Source organism: Leopardus geoffroyi, chromosome A2 (genome assembly GCF_018350155.1).
Source record: "Leopardus geoffroyi isolate Oge1 chromosome A2, O.geoffroyi_Oge1_pat1.0, whole genome shotgun sequence".
Classification (NCBI taxonomy): domain Eukaryota; kingdom Metazoa; phylum Chordata; class Mammalia; order Carnivora; family Felidae; genus Leopardus; species Leopardus geoffroyi.
In genome coordinates, this window is record NC_059331.1 from 95,843,328 (window position 1) to 95,865,705 (window position 22,378).

General features: G+C 38.5%; 2 protein-coding genes across 11 annotated transcripts in view; one reads left to right on the plus strand and one right to left on the minus strand.

The window, feature by feature from the left end:
• The window catches only part of AKAP9 (A-kinase anchoring protein 9), a 155,380-nt gene extending 138,835 nt beyond the window's left edge, over positions 1-16,545 (plus strand). For all 7 annotated transcript variants that reach the window (XM_045497029.1, XM_045497030.1, XM_045497032.1 and 4 more), the window contains 10 exons: positions 917-1,585; positions 2,052-2,260; positions 3,021-3,126; positions 4,622-4,804; positions 6,018-6,218; positions 7,076-7,308; positions 9,219-9,304; positions 10,448-10,577; positions 11,982-12,121; positions 15,996-16,545. In XM_045497029.1, the coding sequence (XP_045352985.1) occupies positions 917-1,585; positions 2,052-2,260; positions 3,021-3,126; positions 4,622-4,804; positions 6,018-6,218; positions 7,076-7,308; positions 9,219-9,304; positions 10,448-10,577; positions 11,982-12,121; positions 15,996-16,030 (1,992 nt within the window). In that variant the 3' untranslated portion in view covers positions 16,031-16,545. The remainder of the gene's footprint in view (positions 1-916; positions 1,586-2,051; positions 2,261-3,020; positions 3,127-4,621; positions 4,805-6,017; positions 6,219-7,075; positions 7,309-9,218; positions 9,305-10,447; positions 10,578-11,981; positions 12,122-15,995) is intronic.
• A 1,129-nt stretch (positions 16,546-17,674) lies between these two features.
• Positions 17,675-22,378, minus strand: part of LOC123607542 (lanosterol 14-alpha demethylase) — a 46,589-nt gene continuing 41,885 nt past the window's right edge. For all 4 annotated transcript variants that reach the window (XM_045497037.1, XM_045497036.1, XM_045497038.1 and 1 more), the window contains one exon: positions 17,675-18,581. In XM_045497037.1, the coding sequence (XP_045352993.1) occupies positions 18,403-18,581 (179 nt within the window). In that variant the 3' untranslated portion in view covers positions 17,675-18,402. The remainder of the gene's footprint in view (positions 18,582-22,378) is intronic.

Sequence of the window (22,378 nt, forward strand, 5' to 3'; positions counted from 1 at the left end):
AGGTCATGTTGCTACACACAGTGCCCACTTATGGTAGCCCCACTGGCTCAGAGATCTTCCATCCACGCGTAGTACTCACCAGCTGTATGCTTAAAAACTGTGTAGCTGGCATATCTGCTCTATTACTTTCTGTTTTCTTTTGTTGGGGTTTTTTTGATTGTCCATCTTGGTGGCCTCCACACATAGTGAGGTCTCCACCTGGCAAGGACATGATATCCCCTTGGGTACAGATTACTATTTAAAATTTTTTTTTTCTTGTTTGTTTGTTTGTTTAGAGAGGATTGCGTGAGCACAAGCAGGGGGTGGGGGGCAGAGAGAGAGGGAGAGAGGGAATCCCAAGCAGGCTCTGCACTGTCATCGCGGAGCCTGACATGGGGCTCAATCCCACAAAACATAAGATCATGACCTGAGTCGAAATCAAGACTCAGACGCCCAACCGACTGAGCCACCCAGGTGCCCCTACTGTGTTTTTATCCTTACAAATTTGTGTAAGTTTTGAGTAGTTAGTCTATAACCCTGCTTTCCCCACAAACCACATTATTTTTAGTATATGACATTGGACAACATGAGGTTTTTCAGGAACTCGTGTCATGATGTTATATTGAAAATATTTGTATTTTTAAAGGTCATTATTTCTAGAAGAAATGTACTCTACTTCATATTCCTTAACTAGATATGATTAATGTTTGGAGGAAAAAGTATTATTTAGCTTATCTTTTGTTTATATTCTTTGATGAAAATCATTTGGCTCTCCCAAATAATTATGCTCTAACCACCGAAAATTTGAGTTAATAAACTGGGTAATCAGTTCTGTTCCCAAATACTACCAACTTAGTATTAATAAAGGCACAATGGTATACTTATAAAGGATTTTTTTAAAAATATTAACATTCTTTATTCAACTTTGTTCTACAAGGATTTGAAATTTTCACTTGAGGGTCAGAAACAAAGGAATATTCAGCTAAATCTACTGTTGGAACAACAGAAACAACTACTAAACGAATCACAGGAGAAAATAGAATCACAAAGAGTGCTACATGATGCCCAGTTATCAGAAGAACGAGGTCGAAACTTAGAGCTGCAAGTACTTCTTGAATCCGAGAAGGTTCGAATACGGGAAATGAGCAACACCCTGGACAGGGAGCGGGAATTGCATGCTCAGCTGCAGAGCGGGGGCGATGGTGGGCAGCCTGGGCCCTCGCTGCCCTCTGAGGACCTCCTTAGAGAGCTACAGAAACAGCTGGAGGAGAAACACAGTCGCATTGTAGAATTGTTAAATGAGACCGAGAAATATAAACTGGATTCTCTGCAAACAAGACAGCAAATGGAAAAGGATAGGCAGGTTCACAGGAAGACGTTGCAGACAGAACAAGAGGCCAACACTGAGGGGCAGAAGAAGATGCATGAGCTCCAGTCCAAAGTGGAAGATCTTCAGCGCCAGCTGGAAGAGAAAAGGCAACAAGTTTATAAGTTAGACCTTGAAGGAAAGCGACTGCAAGGCATTATGCAGGAATTCCAGAAGCAAGAACTAGAACGAGAAGAGAAACGAGAAAGTAGAAGAATTCTCTATCAGAATCTCAATGAGGTAAGTTGATGCTCTTTTAAAATAGTTCTTAAAAGAACACTACAGCCCTTTGAACATGTAATTTTGATACTCGACTAATTTATTCATTCATTCATTTACTTACTTTTAAATGTTTATTTTTGAGAGAGAGAGCGAGAGCAGGGGAGAGCAGGGGAGGGCCGGGGAGAGAGGGGGGAAAGAGGATGAACCAGGCTTTGCGCCGAGAGTGGAGAGCCCAGTGCCAGGCTCAAACTGGCAAACCATGAGATCATAACCTGAGCCAAAGCTGGACACTCAACCAACTCAGCCACTCAAGTGTCTCGATATTGTACTGAATTATTTAAATAGTTATGAACAAATCATATATAAAGGAAATCCATAGAAGTTTATTTGGAGTATGAACCATAATTGTGTTCCTTTAAGAAAGAATATGATTTGTTGTTCATTTATAATTACTGCTTTTTCTTTTTCTGTCGAAAATTGCTAGCCAACCACATGGAGTTTAACCAGTGATCGAACTAGAAATTGGGTTCTTCAACAGAAAATAGAAGGAGAGACGAAGGAATCAGGCTATCCTAAACTGATTGAAATGAATGAAGGAGGAGCTGGCTGTAATCATGAATTAGAAATGATCAGACAAAAGCTTCAACGTGTGGCTTCAAAGCTGCATCATCTGGCCCAGAAAGCCTCCAATAGGTTAGATTTTTTTTTTTTCTCCTGACTTTTGGAAATGACATTCTTAGACAAACTGGATAGAATCTGTTCCTCACTAAAAGCTAGCCAAGGGTGGGGAATTGAAATTTTTTTTAAGTTTATTTATTTTTGAGAGAGAAAGAGCATGAGTGTGGGAGGGGCAGAGAGACAGGGAGAGAGATCCCAAGCAGGCTCTGCACTGTTAGTGTAGTGCCCAACATGGGGCTCAGACCCATGAACTGTGAGATCATGACCTGAGCCAAAATCAAGAGTCAGTGCTTAACAGATTGAGCCACACAGGCGCTCCAGGAATTGAAATTTTAGTTAATGCATACTTACATTAGGAGATGATAGTATTTTTTTTTTTTTTTAAGAGAAAACAAGCAGGGGAGAGGTACAGAGGGAGAGAGTTTTTTTTTTAAGTTTATTTTTATTTATTTTGAGGGAGCAGCGCGGGGCAGAGAGAGAGGGAGACAGAGTTGCAAGCAGGCTCCACGATGTCAGCATAGAACCCAATGTGGGGCTCAAACCTGCAAACTGTGAGATCACGACCTGAACCTAAATCAAGAGTCAGACACTCAAGTGAAGTGATACACTTCAACAAAACTCATATACCTGAAAAAAAATATCTTAACGCTGTAGAAAGAGAATACTTAATGTAAGGGAGAAGTGGTAGATGAAGCATAGCGTCACCTCATCTATAATGTTTGTGCTCAGTACCACTAATTGAGAAAGGTATGTTTCAACTTTTTCTCTCTTAAAGACTACAGTTTGAAACAGCAGATGATGAAGATTTCATTTGGGTTCAGGAAAATATTGATGGAATTATTTTACAACTGCAGAAGTTAACTGGCCAGCCAGGGCAAGAGGTAAGACTTTAAAAAACTCTTTATAAAAGGTATCAAGAACAAAGATTTAATGGAGCTATATGAACCATTTAAAGCTGGCACCACATTTTCTAAAGAGTTTTAATTTTATCTTTTTGTTTATTTTAAATATTTAAAACAGTTTATTTAAAATATTTATTTATTTATTTTAAATATTAATAATAATATTTGCCTTTCCCAAATAGAAAATACTGAAAGTTTGAAGGGAAATTAACTTTCATTATCATTATTGAATAATTATGGTGACATTTTATTGTAGTATAACCAAGTTTCTTAAAAGAATAGTCTCATTTCTAGCTCTCCACTCATAACCACCCACAGAATGGTATCAGTGTCTTCAGAGTTGACTAATCTGAATCTTTTCATTCCCTGTCTTTGACTTCTTTGTAGCATTTGACACTTTTGACCTCTCCCATCTTAAAAACTCTTGTGTTTGTCAGTATTCTCTCATTTCTTCCATTTCTTTTCATCATTCACCTTCATGAATTCTTTCTCTATATCTTCATCCGTTTTTTTTTTCTCTAATTGTGAAAGCTCATTCATTCCCACAGCCTGAGTTCTCAGTAGACTTATTTACTGAACAAATACTTATGTCAGGCACTTGTTATATGCCAGGTACCATCCTGGGTTCTGGGCTTCATCAAACAAATCTTATAAAATCTCGCCCTTAGGAACCTTATCTTCTATTGTAGTCTATACCTTTATCCTGTGGTCCAGGTTTATATTTTCCATTAGTTACTGTAACTCTTTCCATGGGGAAATGTACCCCATAGTGATCCCTTAGGAACCTTATAGGCACATTCCAAATTGAGCATCATCTTTCTTCTTCCTGTCCCAAACCCTCATTTCTGGTCCTGATATCACCCAATTTAGAAAGCTGAAGGTCACCATGGACCACCTTTCTTCACTCTCACTTGTGTATCTAAGCAGTGACTAAGTCCTGTGCTTTTACCACCTAAATACCTATTCCATGTGTCCTTAGTCATTACCTTTTTCAGGCTTTCAGCATTTCTCACCTGAACTGTTGTGATGACTTCGTCATGTGTCTGCCTGACACCAGGATCTGTCTTCCTTAATTTACTGTACTTTGCATGCTGCTACCAAAGGAATTTTTGTAACACATAAATTTTGTGTCACGCTCTTGTCTCAAAACTGTTTATCACTCTCCATTGACTACGTTTAGGTATATTATCCATAAGTAAAGGCAGCCTTTACTCTAGCCTTACCACGCAAATTGTAGCTCCCGAAAAGCAAGACACTCTAACACAAAACCTTTGTGCCTTTACACATACTATTCCTTCTGCTTAATATGCCCTTTCCCTATCTTCTCTTCTATTAAATTCTTCCTTGTTATATAAGACTCAACTCAAACACCACTTCTTCATGAAATCTGTTCTCAGTGCCTCTTCATATTCTTATGTGCATTGTGTATAAATATTTATGCTTACACAACCTTAATATCATTTTATTTTTCTAGCCTAGCTTAGTGTCCCCAGGTACTTCTTGTGGCTCATTGACTGAAAGACTACTGAGGCAAAATGCTGAGCTAACAGGACATATCAGCCAACTGACAGAAGAAAAGAATGATTTAAGAAACACAGTTATGAAGCTAGAAGAACAGATCAGATGGTATCGACAGACAGGAGCTGGCAGAGATTATGTACGTCTGTTTTTAGCATGGCCACATTAGAAGTGTTGCAAAGTTACAGTTTCTACTTTCTAGTTTCAATTTTTATCCCTAGCAGGGTACGAATATTAAGTATCTGATTCTTAGTAAGATCATTGAAAAATATTATAGGGTTGACAATAATGATAATAGATATTATTTATTGGGAGCCCTCTCTGTGCCAGATCCTGGGTTATATATGTTCAGAATCTCTCATCCACATTCAGCCTTACACATGTGAAAACTGAAGTCTGTAGTCAAACCAGGAACTGCTTCTCTCCAAAGCCACGTACTTTACTACCTATGGGCCAGCAGTGGACACACGTAAAGAAATGTTCAAATGTGAATTCTGACTGTTCTCATCAATTATTTATCGGTTATTATGTGTGTAACTCAAGTGAAAGATGCCATTAAATTATATATTACAGTCTAATAAACTACTCTGGCCATTTACTGAAATTTTTTCCATTTAAAAACTACAAAATAAATTGCTAGCATCTGTAATATAAAAATAAGAATATAATATAAAGATAGGAAAGACTTGTGAGACAGCTGTGTAATCAAATACATAATCATACATCCACAAAGCTTCTGTAGACACCCACTTCTCTATGTACGTGCCTGGTTATTTTTTTCCCCACTTCTCCAGTGTACTGTTTCAGGCCCAGGCTCTACATTTGAACCCAGACGGCCCCATTTATTAAGTCTCTAGACTTTTTTATTTAAAACAATTTTTTAATGTTTATTTATTTTGAGAGCGAGGAAGAACAAGAGCGCAAACAGGGGAGGGGCAGAGGGAGCAAGAGCGAAAGAATCCCAAGTAGTCTCCGTGATGCTCGTGTAGAGTCCAACACAGAACTCGAACTCACAAACTGTGAGGTCATGACCTGAGCCTACATCAAAAGTGGGATCCTTACCCAACTAAGCCACTGAGGCAGCCCTCTAGACTTTTTTATTTTAAAACTGCAAAATCTAAACACTTTCTTTGGGGCTAGGCTTTCACGGGGATTTTTAGTTTTAAAATTAATCTACTAAGCAAAGGATATTAATGTATATTCTTTCATGTCAGTTGAGATTGGCTTTGAACCCTCCATATCTGAGATTGGAAAGCTGATATCTCCTAGGGTTACCTTTAATGTGTTTAATTTAGGTTTTTCTTCAGAGACTTATTCCTAAAAATCATGAAAGTATACTCTGGTTTCTGTAGTCTTCTAGGTTTTCATTGGGTGGTAGTGCCAACATTGAAGCAATCATTGCTTCCGAAAAAGAAGTCTGGAACAGAGAAAAGTTGACTCTGCAAAAATCCTTGAAAAGAGCAGAAGCCGAAGTGTACAAACTGAAGGCTGAACTAAGAAATGAAGCTTTACTTCAGAATCTGAGCTCTGATTCTGAGCATGCCACTATAAAGGTAAGAGACATCTTGCATCTAAACATACACCAGAGCTGGTCCTCTGCTTTTGCCTTGTTTCATCTTTCACTAATCTTAACCGAACAGAATGAAGAAATTAGGTGGCATTCAGGCTGTCCTTAGGTCTCACTATTCAGTCTGTGTCATGAATGCAGGTCCCTTGCTGGTCACAAAAACTTTGTGATGAGGCATGTCTCAATGGCAGCACCCTGAGCTCATGGTCCACTTCCCACCATGTCATCTCTAACAGACCAACAGAAAGTTCTCTTTTCCACTGCCAACAGAAGCTCTGCTTCCTTCAGTGTCAGAGCGTCATTCTCTGTGAGATCATAAGCCCTCTGAACAACCTCTGTCATGGCTATGATGAGTATTGTAGGAAAACTACTTGTAAAATGTTAATATAAAATCTGAAAGAAAAATGTTTGGAATATTTGTTTTAACTATGGAATGAACATAAATTTATGCCTCTTAAAGGACAGAGAACATTAGCATTTGAAAGTTAAATATTTTAGCAACTATACTAGTAAAAGTAGCTACACAAGTAGACAAAAAAAACTGAGATGATAAGGGAATGACCAAAACATTTGCAGTCAGTTATGAATGGGGGCTAAAATCCAAAAACATAGATATAAGGTTTGTGTTCACATTCTACTGACTAAAAAGAGTCAGAAGTGTGAAATTTAAGGTTGATTATCCTTACTTTCAACTTTGCTGATAAAGGAGAAAACAGTAGTAGGGTATCTGCCATTCTACTACTTTTTTTTTTTTTTTAATAAAATCTAGGTTATCTTTTTCTAGAGAACAATTTGAATGGCTTCTTAATAATGTCTTTGTGTCCTTCCCTTTTTTAAACATAGAGAATTTACGGTAAATATCTGAGGGCAGAAAGTTTTCGGAAAGCTCTCATTTATCAGAAGAAATACCTGCTGCTGTTACTGGGTGGGTTCCAGGAGTGTGAAGATGCCACACTGGCTCTGCTCGCCCGGATGGGGGGGCAGCCAGCCTTCACAGACCTAGAGGTGATCACCCACCGTCCAAAGGGATTCACCAGGTTTCGGTCAGCTGTCAGAGTGTCCATGGCAATTTCAAGGTAAATGTTTGACAGAAAATGCATTTTAATAGACACTAAAAGGATTTAGATTTTTAATCTACTCTTCTCTCTGCCTGTTGTGCTCTGTATTCATACAGTATGAGACATTTGCCATACTTCTTTCTTTCATCCTTTTAGCAGGGATACTTTATGTTGTACTGTGGAGACCCTATGAAGAGGACTCCCAGGTGCAGGCAGCTGGTAACTCAGAGCTGGCACATCCAGTCTGGATTGTTTTGTTCTGTTATGTTCGGTTTTTAACCCTGAATAGGCCCATGAAGCAGCTCAGATGTATAAATAAAAGGGACCATAAGACGGAAAATATGTTTTTGAAAACTTACGTAGGCTACCTGCATTCATTGTCTTCCTTGCTAAAATAATGCCCTCTTGGGTCTTAGCTACACAGAGCCCTGGCCTAACTCTGCTTTCAAACCCAAGATTAGCCTTTAGGGCATTGGACTGTGCTAGTGCTTTTGTCATGCCTTTTCTAGGAGTTCTAAGCCAGCAACACTGGCACTCATTCTGTTTGTAGTTGAAATGGAGCCAGGACTCAAACTCCCTTGAGGACCTGGCTTCCTGCAGTCCTGTCACCCAGGTGCGATATACTCCGACACCTCGGTTTTTCCATGCTTCCCCTCCCTTTTATATACGTAGTAACCAGGCAGTCTAAAAAGCACTTCAGTTTTTAAAGTTCTTCCTGTCAGGTCACATCTGATATATCTTCAAAGGGTTTTGTCCTTTTTCCTTTACCTTTCTTTGAAAAATGTGACAGAATTTTTTTAACTGAAAGCTGTCTGAGATCACCTGGTCCAGAATACCATCTCACAGGCAAGGAAACTGAGGCACAGCGAGTTTGCAAAGCCAGTGGTGATAGCACTAGGATAATCAGCCAGGGCTCCCAGTACCCATCCATGTTGGCTCTGCAAAAGGAACTCACGTTTTATCTTGTTAATGGTCTGAGGCCCTCCTTGCCTGTTCTTCTCCACATTGTTGTCAGGTGATTCCAGTTTCTCCTTCCTCATCTTTCATTCCTTTCATCATCTTGTACACCTTGTACAGGCTTAAGTGCTAGGAGATGCACTGATAAAGAAAAAATGCATAATCCTTGTCTGAATCCCTTAAAGCAGCTTACTTACTAGGGAGGAAGACCAGTGTGCTCATAACTTGGAAGACACTAAATGACAGGTCACGAGAGTTTAGGTATTAATTTTACTGGAACGTTTGGGAAGGCTCTGTGAAAGCCAGTTGGCATTGAAGGACGTCATCCTAACTCCTTCTTTTTCTTGTCCTCTTACGTGTTCATTGTATTTTCACCCTCCTAAAACTGGGCTTCAAAACTGATTGGAATTAAGAAATCAAAATTGGTGTTCCAGAAAGTTCCTTGGGCCAGGGATGGGGCAGGCAGCATCTCGCTACCACTGGTTGGCAGCAATGCCACCACCACCACCCCTTCCTTTTAATGCCTCGTTGTTTTTCATCCCTGATCACATGGCCTCACTGCTTCTCCAGCTTTCCCAGCTCCGTCGCCCTGCTAGTGTAAAGGTCTTTTATTTTCTTTCCATCTCATTTGCTTTGTAGTCTCTCTAGTCTTTTCTCCTTTCATTATTTCTTGCCCTTTGTCCATCTACTTTTCTCTTTTCTACTTTTGCTTTTCGTCTCTTTGAGTCCTTTGTACCTCTATAAAGTCAGAACAGAAGAGACCTCTGATGCCTCTTGGAAAGCCTGTTCTAGTTAATTTTGCCCCAGACTAGGGGACATTTGCATGATTTTAGATTAGGCAGTCATGTGATTGTGTTGAAATCTTTCTGTGTTCACATTCAAATGTATGACTTGAATTTTGTGGGAAATGTATATTTATACTCTTTCTGTTATAGATGTGCTGTGAAACTTTTTCTTGGCATCTTTTTTAGAATGAAATTTTTGGTTCGACGTTGGCAACGAGTCACAAGTTCTGGTTCCATCAATATTAACAGGGATGGCTTTGGACTGAATCCAGGTGAAGTCAGAATAGGATTTCTTTTCTTATGTTTAGGATTCTTTTAAAATTACTGTGCATGTAATTATCTTCCAAAAAATGTGTTCTGGAACCTGTGTTGTCCAAAGACCCCTTATAAGCAACAGAGCTGGGGACCTTGCTGATTTTTAAAGAGTTAACAAGAGCTCATTTTTATGGGACACTACCCCTGCTTTTTCCCAATCCTGTATATTTTCCCAATCCTGTGAGGTAAGTACAGTTGCTATTATTCTCACTTTACACAAGAAAAACTGAGGCATATAAAGCATTTATTGTTGGCCCCAGAGCCAGCGCTGAACATTGGCAGTCTGGCTCTAGAGCCCACTCTCCTTACGGTTGCATTAAGGCTCTGATTCAAGAAAGGATTGCTGTTATTCAGCCATGTAGAAGTTACAGTTTGAAATTTTCACAGTACTCAGGTTTTGAGTTTACAAATCGGTTGTATGTAATGGTAACAGTTAAAATTCCTTCTCTCTCGACCTAAAAGTGGAAACAAACATTAGGACTTCAACATTTTAGGCATAAGGATGAGCTTAGAAACTGGGGAGGACACAGAGTTTCAGACACAGAGTGTAACTGTATTCATACAGGTACATATTGGTATTAAACCACCTTTACACATTCTGCCAGTAGCTAAGCAGCAGAGAAAAATATTTGGTACCCTAAGCCAAAGTGGTCTGAAATACGCATCCTTGTACATAAACAGCTGAAATTTGCACTATAATGAGCTTTCTGTTGTAAGTTAGCAAATCTTGATTTCATGTTTTTTCTAATAAATCAGTAGAATGGTGTGATTTAGTATTTTTTATCCACATCATCTTTTTCTCTAAACCACTCACAGTCAGATACCCCTCATCTCACTTCTAGGTATTACTCCAGTTAAAAATAGTTTATTTTCTTTGACATATAGTTCCAGATTATCAGAAATACTTGAAGGAAAATAAAGCAATAGTTCGTTCTACTGTTTTTTCTCTTCTTTGGGAAGAATAACTAAAAATGACTATAAATAGGTAATGTTGTATAGTACGGTATAGTAGTCTTTTGAGCCCTTACCTATTTTGTAGAAATTTTTCAAGGGCTTGATTTTTTTCCCCCCCTTAAATGTAACATTTTGGATTATTTTAGGTGCTGAAAAGACTGACCCATTTTATCATTCTCCTGGGGGGCTGGAGCTATACGGAGAACCGAGACACACGGCATATCGCTCAAGATCAGAGCTGGACTATCCTAGGTCTCCTTTACATTTTCAAAATAGGTAAGAGTGTGTGACAAAGCTGCCGAGATTCGTTACATACACTAACACTTAACAGAGAAAGGAGGACACTGTTAGGGCTTTGACTCCTTTGCTTTGAAATAGCTGGTGTGTCTCAGTTGTATATGATTTACATAAGCTAAGGTCCAGAATCAAAAACATTTGTTTAATATAACTTATTGTCAGATTGGCTTACATACAGCATCCAGTGCTCATCCCAACAAGTGCCCTCCTCAATACCCATCACCCACAAAAAGAGTTTTTGGTTTTTTTGGGGTTTTTTTGTTTTTTTACATTTATTTATTTGTGAGAGACAGAGACAGCATGAGCAGGGGAGGGGCAGAGAGGGAGGGAGAGACAGAATCAGAAGCAGGGTCCAGGCTCCAAGCTGTCAGCACAGAGCCCGATGTGGGGCTCGAACCCACGAACCGTGAGATCGTGACCTGAGTCGAAGTCGGACGCTTAACCGACTGAGCCACCCAGGCGCCCCCAGTTTTTGAATTTATACCTGGTTTCCAAGGGTATTGGAAACTGAACTAATCAAGTGTTATTTAGTATATGCTGTGGTTAGACATTGGGAAAAGTAGTAACTAAACCGACAGTCTCTGCAGATCGTGAAAAAAACTCTAAAGTCTCCACAACATACATTTGTACATACACAGCGCTCATTGAGGGCTTCTGCAACAGGCATTCTACTGGACACTTTCATGATGACTTAGTAGCTGCTTTAAGTTTATTGAAATTTTTTCGCCTTGTACATCACAAACTCAGAACCTTAGGGGATATAGATTAGGCCTAGCTTAGTGTCCCCAAGTACTTCTTGTGATTCATTGACTGAAAGGACTACTGAGCATAATGCTGAGCTGGCACAACCTATCAGCCAACTGAGTGAAGAAAAGAATGACTTAAGAAACATGGTTATGAAGATGGAAGAACACATCAGATGGGATCAGCAGATGAGAGCTAACAGAACATGTCTGTTTTTAGCATGGCCACATATTGGAAATATTGTAGAGTTCCAATTTCTGCTCCCTAGTTTCAATTTTTAACCCTAATAATGTACAGATATTAAGTATCTGAATCTTAGTCTCTTTGCCAGATCCTGGGCTGTATACTTTCAGACTCTCTAATCCATATTTAGCCTTGCACATGAAAAAACTGAAGTCTGTAGTCAAACCAAGAACTACTTCTCTCCAAAGCCAGATATTTTGCCACCTATGGACCAATAGCAGACACGTAAAGAAATGTTCAAATGTGAATTCTGACTGTTCTCGCCAGTTATCAGTTATTATGTTCATAACTCAAGTTGAAGATCTAGCTTTTGAGGGCAGGATGGTGGCAGGTTGTTAAGTTACTTGCATTATTTGTGGATAATTTGGATTCATGTTCATATTTTTAATCTCCTAGGTACCCGGGCCCTCCAGCTGACTTAAATCCTGGTTCCTTAGCATGTTCTCAGCTTCAGAATTATGACCCTGACAGAGCTTTGACAGATTATATCACTCGGCTAGAGGCACTGCAAAGACGACTTGGAACTGTACAGTCAGGTACTCTCAGCGTAATACTGGCAGCCCCATCGTGCTGGACAGACCCAGAGCTCCCCTTTCTCTTTTTGAAACTCCTTGACCTTCTTCATCAGGATAATTGAATCCCAGAGCTTAGTTCATGAGGTACCAGGTTAGACTTAGGAATTCAACTCCAGAAATGATTTACCACCCTAGTTTCACTCCCACAAAAAGATACCCTACTCAGATTGATTAGATGAAATGTGCAACAGGCACCAAGGTACAAAGGCCTGGGAGGCTTACAGAGTCTGCTGGAGAAGGTGTTCCTAATTACAGTGAACTCCTAAACAACCCAAGGCTGAACTGCACAGCTCCATTTATGTACCGTGCTGTAAATGTATTTTTCTTCCATATGATTCTTATGATTTTCTTAACATTTTCTTTCCTCTAGATTATTTTATTGTAAGAATACAACATATAAAAATATGTGGTAATTGCCTCTATGTCACCTGTAAGGCTTTCTCAGTCAGTAGTCAGCTATTAGTAGTTAAGTTTGGAGGAGTCAAAAGTTACACATGGATTTTCAACTGTGCAAGGGGTCAGTACCCCTAGCCCCCACATTGTTCAAGGGTCACCTATATGAGGTGAGGCATGCAAATTAGGGGTGGGGAAATGAGAGAAGGAAGCATGTATCTTAAGCATTTAATGCAGCTGTTGTCCCTACTAGGACCCAGTGCTTTTATTCATGATCCATGAAACCTGTTCCATTCAAAAGACTTTATAAAAATGACCATTTTTTTTTTCTCTGCTTAAAAACACAAAAATTCATACTTAATAGAAATTGATTCCCTATTCATTATGGGAATGTCTATTTTCCCTGTCTCCCTTCAATTCACTCCCGATTCAAGTGTTTGAATCATTTTAATGTGCTTTAAATTAATTTTAAATCAGCTTTTACATTTTGTTTTTATTTCTGTTAAACACCCTTTTTTCCCTACTGTTCCCCCAAACTAGATAGGGTGGTAGTTTGTCTCCTCATACAAAAGATCACTTAACCCACGCAACTTGTAGTCCTAGGAAGCTGTTAGAATCATAGCTGGACTTTGTTTGGTAGGGTTTGCTGTGGTTTGTATCTTTCACAAGACTCAGATTTTGAAGACCAAAAGATTTTTCAAGAGGCAGGAGGTGTAGAATATAATATAGAACGTTCAACCTGCAGGGCACTTTAAAGAGAATCTTAGCATTAGTCTTACCTTGCTACAGAGCAACAGTGACTTTTAAATATATGTTCAAAATCTCTTTTAAAAATCAGTTCAAGTATGGATGAGACTTTTTTAGAAAAATAAAAAGCAGTTTTTTAAATGGCAGTAATAGTAATCTTCTGCCCTTCATGAACTGGTTAGTCTGGTGTAGGTAACAATCCAATTTTAAATCACTACAGGCATACCTCGTTTTATTGTGCTTTGCTTTATTGCAATTTACAGATAAGCATTTTTTTTTTTTTTTTTTTTTTTTTTTTTTACAAATGAAGTTTTGTGGCAGCCCTGGGTTGAGCAAGTCTGGTGGTGCCATTCGTTCCAACACCATTTGCTCACTTTCATGTCTCGCATTTTGGTAATTGTTACAGTGTTTCATACTTTTTCTTTAGATTATGATCAGTGACTTTTGATGTTACTATTGTGATTGTCCTGGAAGCACCATAAACAGTGCCATATAAGACAGCAAATCTAATCGATAAATGGATGTGTTCTGAGTCCTACACGGACCAGCCATTCCTCTGTCTTTTTTCCTGTCCTGGAGCCTCTTTCTTCCCTGAGACACAGCAATATTGAAATTAGGCCAGTCAATAACCCTGCAGTGGTGTTTTAGTAGTCATGTGAAAGGAAAAGTCACACATCTCACTTAAAATCAAAGGCTAGAAATGATTAAGCTTAGTGAGGGAGACATGTCGAAAGCCAAGATAGGCCAAAAGGTAGGCCTTTTGCACCAAAGAGCCCAGCTGTAAATCCAGCTGTAAATGCAGAAGATAAGTTCTTCAAGGAAGAGCTCATCCGTATGCCGGTTCCTCAAGGAAATTGAAAGTGCTTGCACCAGTGAACACGTGAATAAGAAAGCAAAACAGCCTTACTGCTGATAAGGAGAAAGTTTTAGTGGTCTGGGTAGAATATCAAACCAACCACAACATTTCCTTAGGCCAAAGCCTAATCCAGAGCAAGGCCTTAATTCTCAATTCTTTGAAGGCTGAGATGAGGAAGCTGCAGAAGAAAGTTTGAAGCTAGCAGAAGTTGGTTGACAAGTTTTAAGGAAAGAAGTCTCCACAGCATAAAAGTGCAAGGTAAAGCAACAAATGCTAACATAGAAGCTCCAAGAGATCTAGCTAAGATAATTCATGAAGGTGGCTACACTAAATAGATGTTTAATGTAGACAAAACAGCTGTCTTTTGGAAGAAGATGCCATCTAGGGCTTTCACAGCTGGAGAGGAAGAGTCAGTGTCTAGCTTCAAAGGATGGGCTGACTTTCTTGTTAGGAGCTGATGCAGCAAGTGAAGCCAATGCTCATTTACCATTTCAAAATTCTTAGGGCCCTCAAGAATTATGCTAAATCTGCTCTGCCTGTGTTACATCAGGATAGAACACTCTGCATCTCTTGACAACAGGATATCCTGAATATTTTAAGCTGTGTTGCTATCTGCTCAGGAAAAAAGATTCCTTTCAAAATACTGCTGCTCATTGACCATGCCACCTGCTCACCCACAAGCTCTGATCTACAACAGGATTAATGTTTACATGCCTGCTAACACAGCATCTGTTCTGCAGCCCATGGATGAACGAGTAATTTTGATTTTCAAGTCTTATTACTTAAGAAATATAATTTGTAAGGCTCTAGCTCCCATTGATAGTGATTCCCCTGACAGATCTGGGCAAAGTAAATCAAAACCCTTAAAAAAAGGATTCATCATTCTAGATGTAAGAACATCTGTGATTCATGGGAAGAGGTCAAAATATCCACATGAACAGGAGTTTGGAGGAGGTTGATTTCGACCCTCTTCCATGACTCTGAGGGGTTCAAGACTTACAGTGTAGGAAGTAACTGCAGATGTGGTAGAAACTGCCAGGGAACTAGAGTTAGAAGTGGAGTCTAAGGATGTGACTGAATTCCTGCAATGTCATGATAAAACTTGAGTGAATGAGGGTTCCTTCTTATGGATGGGCAAAAAAAGGGGTCTCTTGAGATGGAATCTGTTTCTAGTGAAGATGCTGTGAAGACTGTTGAAATGACAACAAAGGATTTAGAATATTACATAAAAGCTGATAAAGCAAAAGGGTTTGAGAGGATTGACTCCACTTTTTTCTTAATTAAAAAAAAAATTTTTTTTTAATATTTATTTTTGAGAGAGACCCAGAGAGAGACAGACCAAGTGTGAGCAGGGGAGGGGCAGAGAGGGAGACACAGAATTCGAAGCAGGCTCCAGGCTCTGAGGAGCCCGACATGGGGCTCAAACTCCCGAAATGTGTGTTTGTGACCTGAGCCAAAAAACAAACAATCCATTTTTGTTTTATCTGAAGTAATTGCCACAGCCACCAGCCACCCTGATCAGTCAGCAGCCTTCAACATCAAGGCAAGACCCTCTACCAGCAAGGATTACAACTCCCTGAAAACACAGATGATGTTTAACATTTTTTAATAATATTTTAGACCTAATGCTATTGCTCACTTAATAGACTACAGTATAGTATAAACTTTTATTTGCCCAGGGAAACAAACAAACTTGATTCTCTGTATTGCAATATTCACTTTATTACAGCAGTCTGAAACCAGACTTGCATCATCTCCAGAGAATGCCTGTACTAATTGGTCAGGTATAGATCGCAATTTAATTTGAAATAACTTACATATCTTGTTTTTCTCTCATAGGTTCAACCCAGTTTCATGCTGGCATGAGAAGATAATCCTTTGAAACATAAATCAAAGTGATTTTAAACAAATTCCCTTTTGTAAATCACTCGTTCTTTTGTGCTTTTGTATTGTGGATGTTCAGCGGGACCAACATGAACACAGCTTATGATTGTATACAAATCCCTTGCCAGCACATGAAAACAAACTGGAGTTTGTATATATTAGCATTGTGTATGTATTCATGCACAATAATCATTAAATTACATGTATATTTGTGGAATGCTAATTTAAATGATTAAATTATAAACCTTGTGTATTTATCGAATGGGTGAAAAGATTAAACTTTTGTGCATTATGATACTGCTGAATGTGTAGCTTGAGGTGTCCTGCACTTTTCTTATAAGGCTACTGAAGTTACATGTTTCTGCCCTAATATATTTGCTACTGGTGATGAAGACAGATAATATCACTTGTAGAGACCTATTTTTGTATAATGGTAGAAGTTTTGAATTTTATGGGGTATTTTGTCAAGTACTGAAATAAAAATGACTTCACCATTTTAACCACACTGTTTTTTGGAACCTCCTTAATCCCTGAGCCATGGTTTTTGGTGTATGTCTTAGACCACTCAGGCTGCTGTGACCAAATACCATGGACTAGATAACTTATAAACAAATTTATTTCTTGCAGTTCTCGAGGTTGGGAAGTCAGAAGTCAAGGTGCCAGCAGATTTGGTATCAGGTAACATAGACTGCCATCTCCCTGCTCTGTCCTCACATGGCAGAAGGGACAAGGGAGCTCTCTGAGGTCTATTTTGTAAGGACACTAATCCCATTCATGAGACTTCTGCCCCCATGATCCTGTCACCTTCCCAAATGCCCCACTTCCAAATACCATCACATTGAGGATTGGGTTTCAACAAGAATCTGGGCTAGAGTGGGGGGAAACAAACATTCAGTCTTTGGCAGGGCAGATTATTTCATTATCTCAAATATGTATACTTTGAGATTCAGAAAGTTGTCCTAATCTTAGATAGTATTGGTATTTTTCTCTCCCTCTTGAGGAAGAGTTTCTCTTGCACGTTTTTATCAACTTCACATCTGTAGCATTTTTTTAAAGCTATATTGATATTTTCATTATTAGCCTAGTATATACTAGCCTACTATATCAATGTAGTATATAGTAGTATAGTTTGTTGCTTAAATTCATAAAGGAAATACAGTTTGAAATTAGTACAAAGATGGAATTTTTCCCATCCCAAGTTCCTAGTTTCCTGAATTCTCACTGAAACACCACTTTACAATTAGTGAATAGACTACATTTTTTCTCAGAGACCATTTCAAGAAATGAAAAACTCCTTCACAAATAGTTTAACATGAGTGGGGAGGAAAATATTTTGGCCTTATCTAGTGAAAACAGACTATGTGGTTAAATTACAGGTATATAGCCAAGCCCCCAGTTATAATTCGAGTTGATTCTTGAACACAGGCTTCAACACAATGTGACCAATGATACTACCCCCAAAGACCCTACTTTATATTACCTTTATCTTAAAGCCAGAGTTCCAGATCTCCAAGTTTGTATTTAAAAAAAAAAAGTTATTAACCTACGTTAAGTTTTAATAAACAGAATAACAGAAACATCCCTAATTCTAGAGAGGAAGAAGGAAACCACCTAGAGCCAAAGAGAACAAAAAGTATCCTTTAAGGACTTTATTTTGGGCTTTCACACACATGTGACTATGTGGAACCAGATACAAATTTATCTGTAATATTTAATTAGATCAAGATACATGTGCAGTCTTTAGTATTATTAAGTCACTGTTAAGTCTCAATTTCCTGGAGACAATGCTTCCAGTTAAAATTTCAAAGGACATTCAACTACAGCATAGCTCCATCTTTGCTGGGTATCATCATACCAAAACAACTGATGGGATTCTCTTTTATCCAAGGCTTTAAATGTGAGTTTCTTCCCTACCCACTCATCTTCACTCACACACACAAACATTACCGAGTAAATAAATAACCTAAGGTTTCTAAGAATCTCCCTAGGCATTTATACTTATAGATCATGATTTGAATACCCTGAACTTATTTGCCAAGAGCTATTTTTGTTGTTAAATTTAATATCTAGAAACTATGTTTAGAGTCTGCCAATTACCAAGATCCCCCTAATTCCTTATTAATGAACTTAATTTTCTTAAAGCATCGACAGTAAATACCCATCATAAAACTATTAGGAAATACCTCAAATGCCATTAGATTTGCTGTAACCATTCAGTTAAGAAAATATAAAAACCGTAAGTTAAGCTTTTTAAAATTACACTCAAAGAATATACCACGAGTTGTTTCGTAAACTTCATTCACTTCAAATGCTTTTTGCAGTTTACAGTGATGTTCCACATACTACTTCCTTGCAGCCTTTTTCATTTTGATCTTCGTTTGTATCGGATAACTGGGTTTTCAGGGGTGTGAATCATGGTTGTATAATTCACAGTGGGAAAATATCCATCAATGAGATCAAATTCATATAAACGAAGCATAGTGGACCAAATTGTCTTGATTTGAACATAAGCAAAATTCTCCCCAATACAACGATGACGCCCTATTAAAAAAAAAGAAGGTCTTCGTAAGAATCAGTTGAAATTCTTTTCACCTGGAGTGATTAAAAAAAAAAATCCCAGATTTTCAACATTTAAGGGGAAACAGCACCTGGATAATTATATAAGGACTCTTCCAATTAGTTTTTGAAATGTCACATCTATCCAAGTTTATATGTAAGAACTGAAATCTAGAATATTCTTAGCTTCTGTCCCAAGAGAGCCCTAGTTAAAAGTCAATATGAACCCTTCAAAACTTTCAATGCCAGGGCCCTTTGCTGGCTCAGTTGGTAAAGCAAGTGACTCTTGATTTCAGGGTTGTAAGTTTGAGCCCCACAGTAGAGATTACTTAAAATGAAATCTTTAAAAAAAAAACCCTCAAATCTTTCAAAATAAGAAAAAGGGATTTAATAATCCCCAAATAGCAACACCTATCAAGATCAAAATGTAAAATGTCGATACATGTAAAAACTGTTGATTCTAAAAGGCATATGGACACAAATACTAATTTGAAGGGATACACGCATCCCAATGTTTACAGCAGCAAATAATGGAAACAGTTCAAGTATCCATCAACTTTATCAATGGATAAAGATGTGGTGTATGTGTGTACATACACACACACACACAATGGAATATCAGCTGTAAAAAATGAAATCTTCCTGTTTGCAATGGCATGGATAGAAGTTAGTATTATGCTAAGTAAAATAAGTCAGAGAGAGACAAATACCATATGATTTCACATGTGGGATTTAAGAAAACAAGCAAACAGGAAAAGAGAGGGGACAAACCAAGAAATAGACTCTTGGGGCACCTGGGTGGCTCAGTCAGTTAAGCATTCAACTTTGGGTAATGATCACACAGTTTTGAGTTTGAGCCCAGCACTGAGCTGTCTACCGTCAGCACGGATCCTCTGTCCCTACACCCCCCACCCCCGGCCCCCTCTTCTGCTCGTGTGCACTCTCAAAAATAAATAAGCATTTAAAGAAACAGACTCTTAACTGTAGAGAACATGGTTACCAGAGGGGAGGTGGGTGGGTGGATGGGGGAAATCGATGATAGGAATTAAGGAGGGCACTTGTGATGAGCATCAAGTGATGTATGGAATTGCTGAATCTCTATTATACACCTGAAACTATTATTATACTGTATGTTAACTAACTAGATTCAAATAAAAACTTTTAAGAAAATGCATATGGAAATGCAAAGGAGGACCTAGGATACCAAAGCAGTCTTTGGGAAAAAAAAGAAAACCAAGTTAGAAGACTTAAAACTTCAAACCTGATTTCAATACTAAAGGTGCAACAACTGTGATGTTGATCTGTAATAAATAGGTATTTGTTCTTCCTCCCATTCTTGCCAGAGAGTTCCTCAAACATCTTGGAATTTAAGTGAAAAGAGCAATAAAAGAAGTGGACGTTTTATTCAAAACAGGCCCATTTCAACCACACTTGAGTTTGTTAATGAGGAGACTTGGAAATCCCCTCAGAGTGGGGCCCGGCTGCCAGGGAAACCAACCTAGTGATTAGAGAGTTAGAACTTTTAGCCCCACCCTCTGACCTCTAGGATGGAGAGGGACTGAAGGTTGAATTAATCACCAATGACTGATGATTTAATCAATCATGCCTACATAATGAAGCCTTCACAAAATCCCTATCGTATGGAAGGATGGATAGGTAGTGGTCAGAAAGCTTTCCAGGTTGGTGACCATGTGGAGATGCCAGGAGTGTGGTGTGCCCAGAGGACATGGTAGTTCTGGGCCACTTCCCCCATACCTTGTCTTAAGCATCTCTTCAATTAGCTGTTCCTGAGTTGCATCCTCCCTTTGTAAGAAACTGTTAATCCAGTAAGTTAACTTTTCTGAGTTCTGTGAGCCATTTTAAGAAACTGTGGAACTCCAAGGTGGGGATCCAGAAAACCTCTGGTTTACAGCCGACTACTCAGAAAAACAGGCAGCAACCTGGACTTGCAGTTGGTATGACACTAAGCCCTTAACCATTGGGGTCTGTGGTAACCCCAGGTGGATAGTGTCAGAACCGAGCTAAATTGTCAAACACCCAGTGGGTGTCCACAGAGAATTGGTGTGGGAAAACCACCACACATTTGGTGACCAGAAATGTCAATAAAGTGTTCTGAGAGTTGGAGTAGAAATTGGATTTTCCCTTTCACAGCAATTTGGTCCCGGATAGGGCTCCACCTACAGATCAGTGGAATACAGCAAAGAGCCAAGACATACTTTTAGGGTTATTTCATTATCAACAAAGGCACTAAATAAAGCAAGTCAATGAAGAAAAGAAAGTATTTTCAACAATAGTGCTGGAATAACTAGATACCTAACATTAAAAAAAACAAAAACCAAACCTCAATTCCTGTCTCACACTATACTCAAAAACTAATTCCAGATGGATCACAGACATAAACATAAATACTAAAACCATCAATTTTTTAATTATTTTTGGTTTGGGGTAACCCCGATGTGACTTGAATAGAACCATCAAATTTTAATAGGGAAGAACAGGAGAATGTCTTCATGACTGGGGGCCAGGCAAAGGTTTTTAGACAGGACCAGAAAGCAGTAACAATTTTAAAAATCGATAAACTAGATTTAATTGAGGTTATTCATGTGTGAAAACTCAACATTAATAATTGAGTATTTCACTGTGAAACTTACCAAAATTAAATTTTTGAACTGTAAATTATAAAATTCAGGGAGATGTACACTGATGTGTACAGTTTACTTTGAAATACACCTAAAAAGTAAATGGATTGATAGATGGGCAGATATGTGATAAGTAAAATATGAATGGCAGAATCTAGATAATGGGTATACAAATGTTCACTAAAAAATTCTTCTGACTTTGAAATTTCTTACTAAAATGGTGGGGAAATTTTAATAATAGAAAATATAATTTGTGTATTTTTAAAAGTTTATATATAAAAGCCAGAGAGACAAACTTCATAAAAGATGGTATCAGAAATATTTAAGCTAGAAAGAAGAATGCCTTGCAATCTCTCCTGCCCATCAAAACCTCATAAAGTAGTAAACTCAACAACAAAGATGGCTTTTCAGGGAGCAGAAAAAGATAAAGCTAAATTACTGGAATTTAAGAAAAGCCTTGCTAAGCCTTAGTTTCCATTTCCGAAAAGTGAATAAAATAGTCCCTTCCTCAGTGTGATTGTGAAGATTAAACAGAGAAAAAAGCTAACATAAAATGCTTATCATTAGCACAGCACTAGTGTGGTCCATAAATGCACTTACTTCTAGGAGCCATATTTAAGAAAGGTGTTTACAAACCATTCCATATTCAAATACAACAACTAAGGAGAGGCTTGGCTTACAGGGAGACTGGTTAAGGGATTATTTTTATTTATTTTTGAGAGAGAAAGAGGAGGGGAGGGGCAGACAGAGGTAAAGAATCTAAAGCAGGCTCCACATCCTGCATGGAGCCTGATTGGGAGCTCTATCCCATGACTGTGAAATCATGACCTGAGCTGAAGTTGGATGCTTAACCACCGAGGTGCCCCTGCTTTAGAGAGAGAAGGAATCCCAAGCAGGCTCTGAGCTGTCAGCTTGGATCCTGTTACAGGGCTCTGCCTCACAACTGTGAGATCATGACTTGTGCCAAAATCAAGGGTCAGACACTTAACCCACTGAGCCACCCAGGCACCACCAAAAGATTATTTTTAATAGTTGCAAACTAATAGTGTCCTAACTACGAATTAACAGAAAAATGGGTAATTTCACAAAACGTAATATGAAAATGAGTAAGCTACATGCTATACGCACCAACACAGAAAAAAT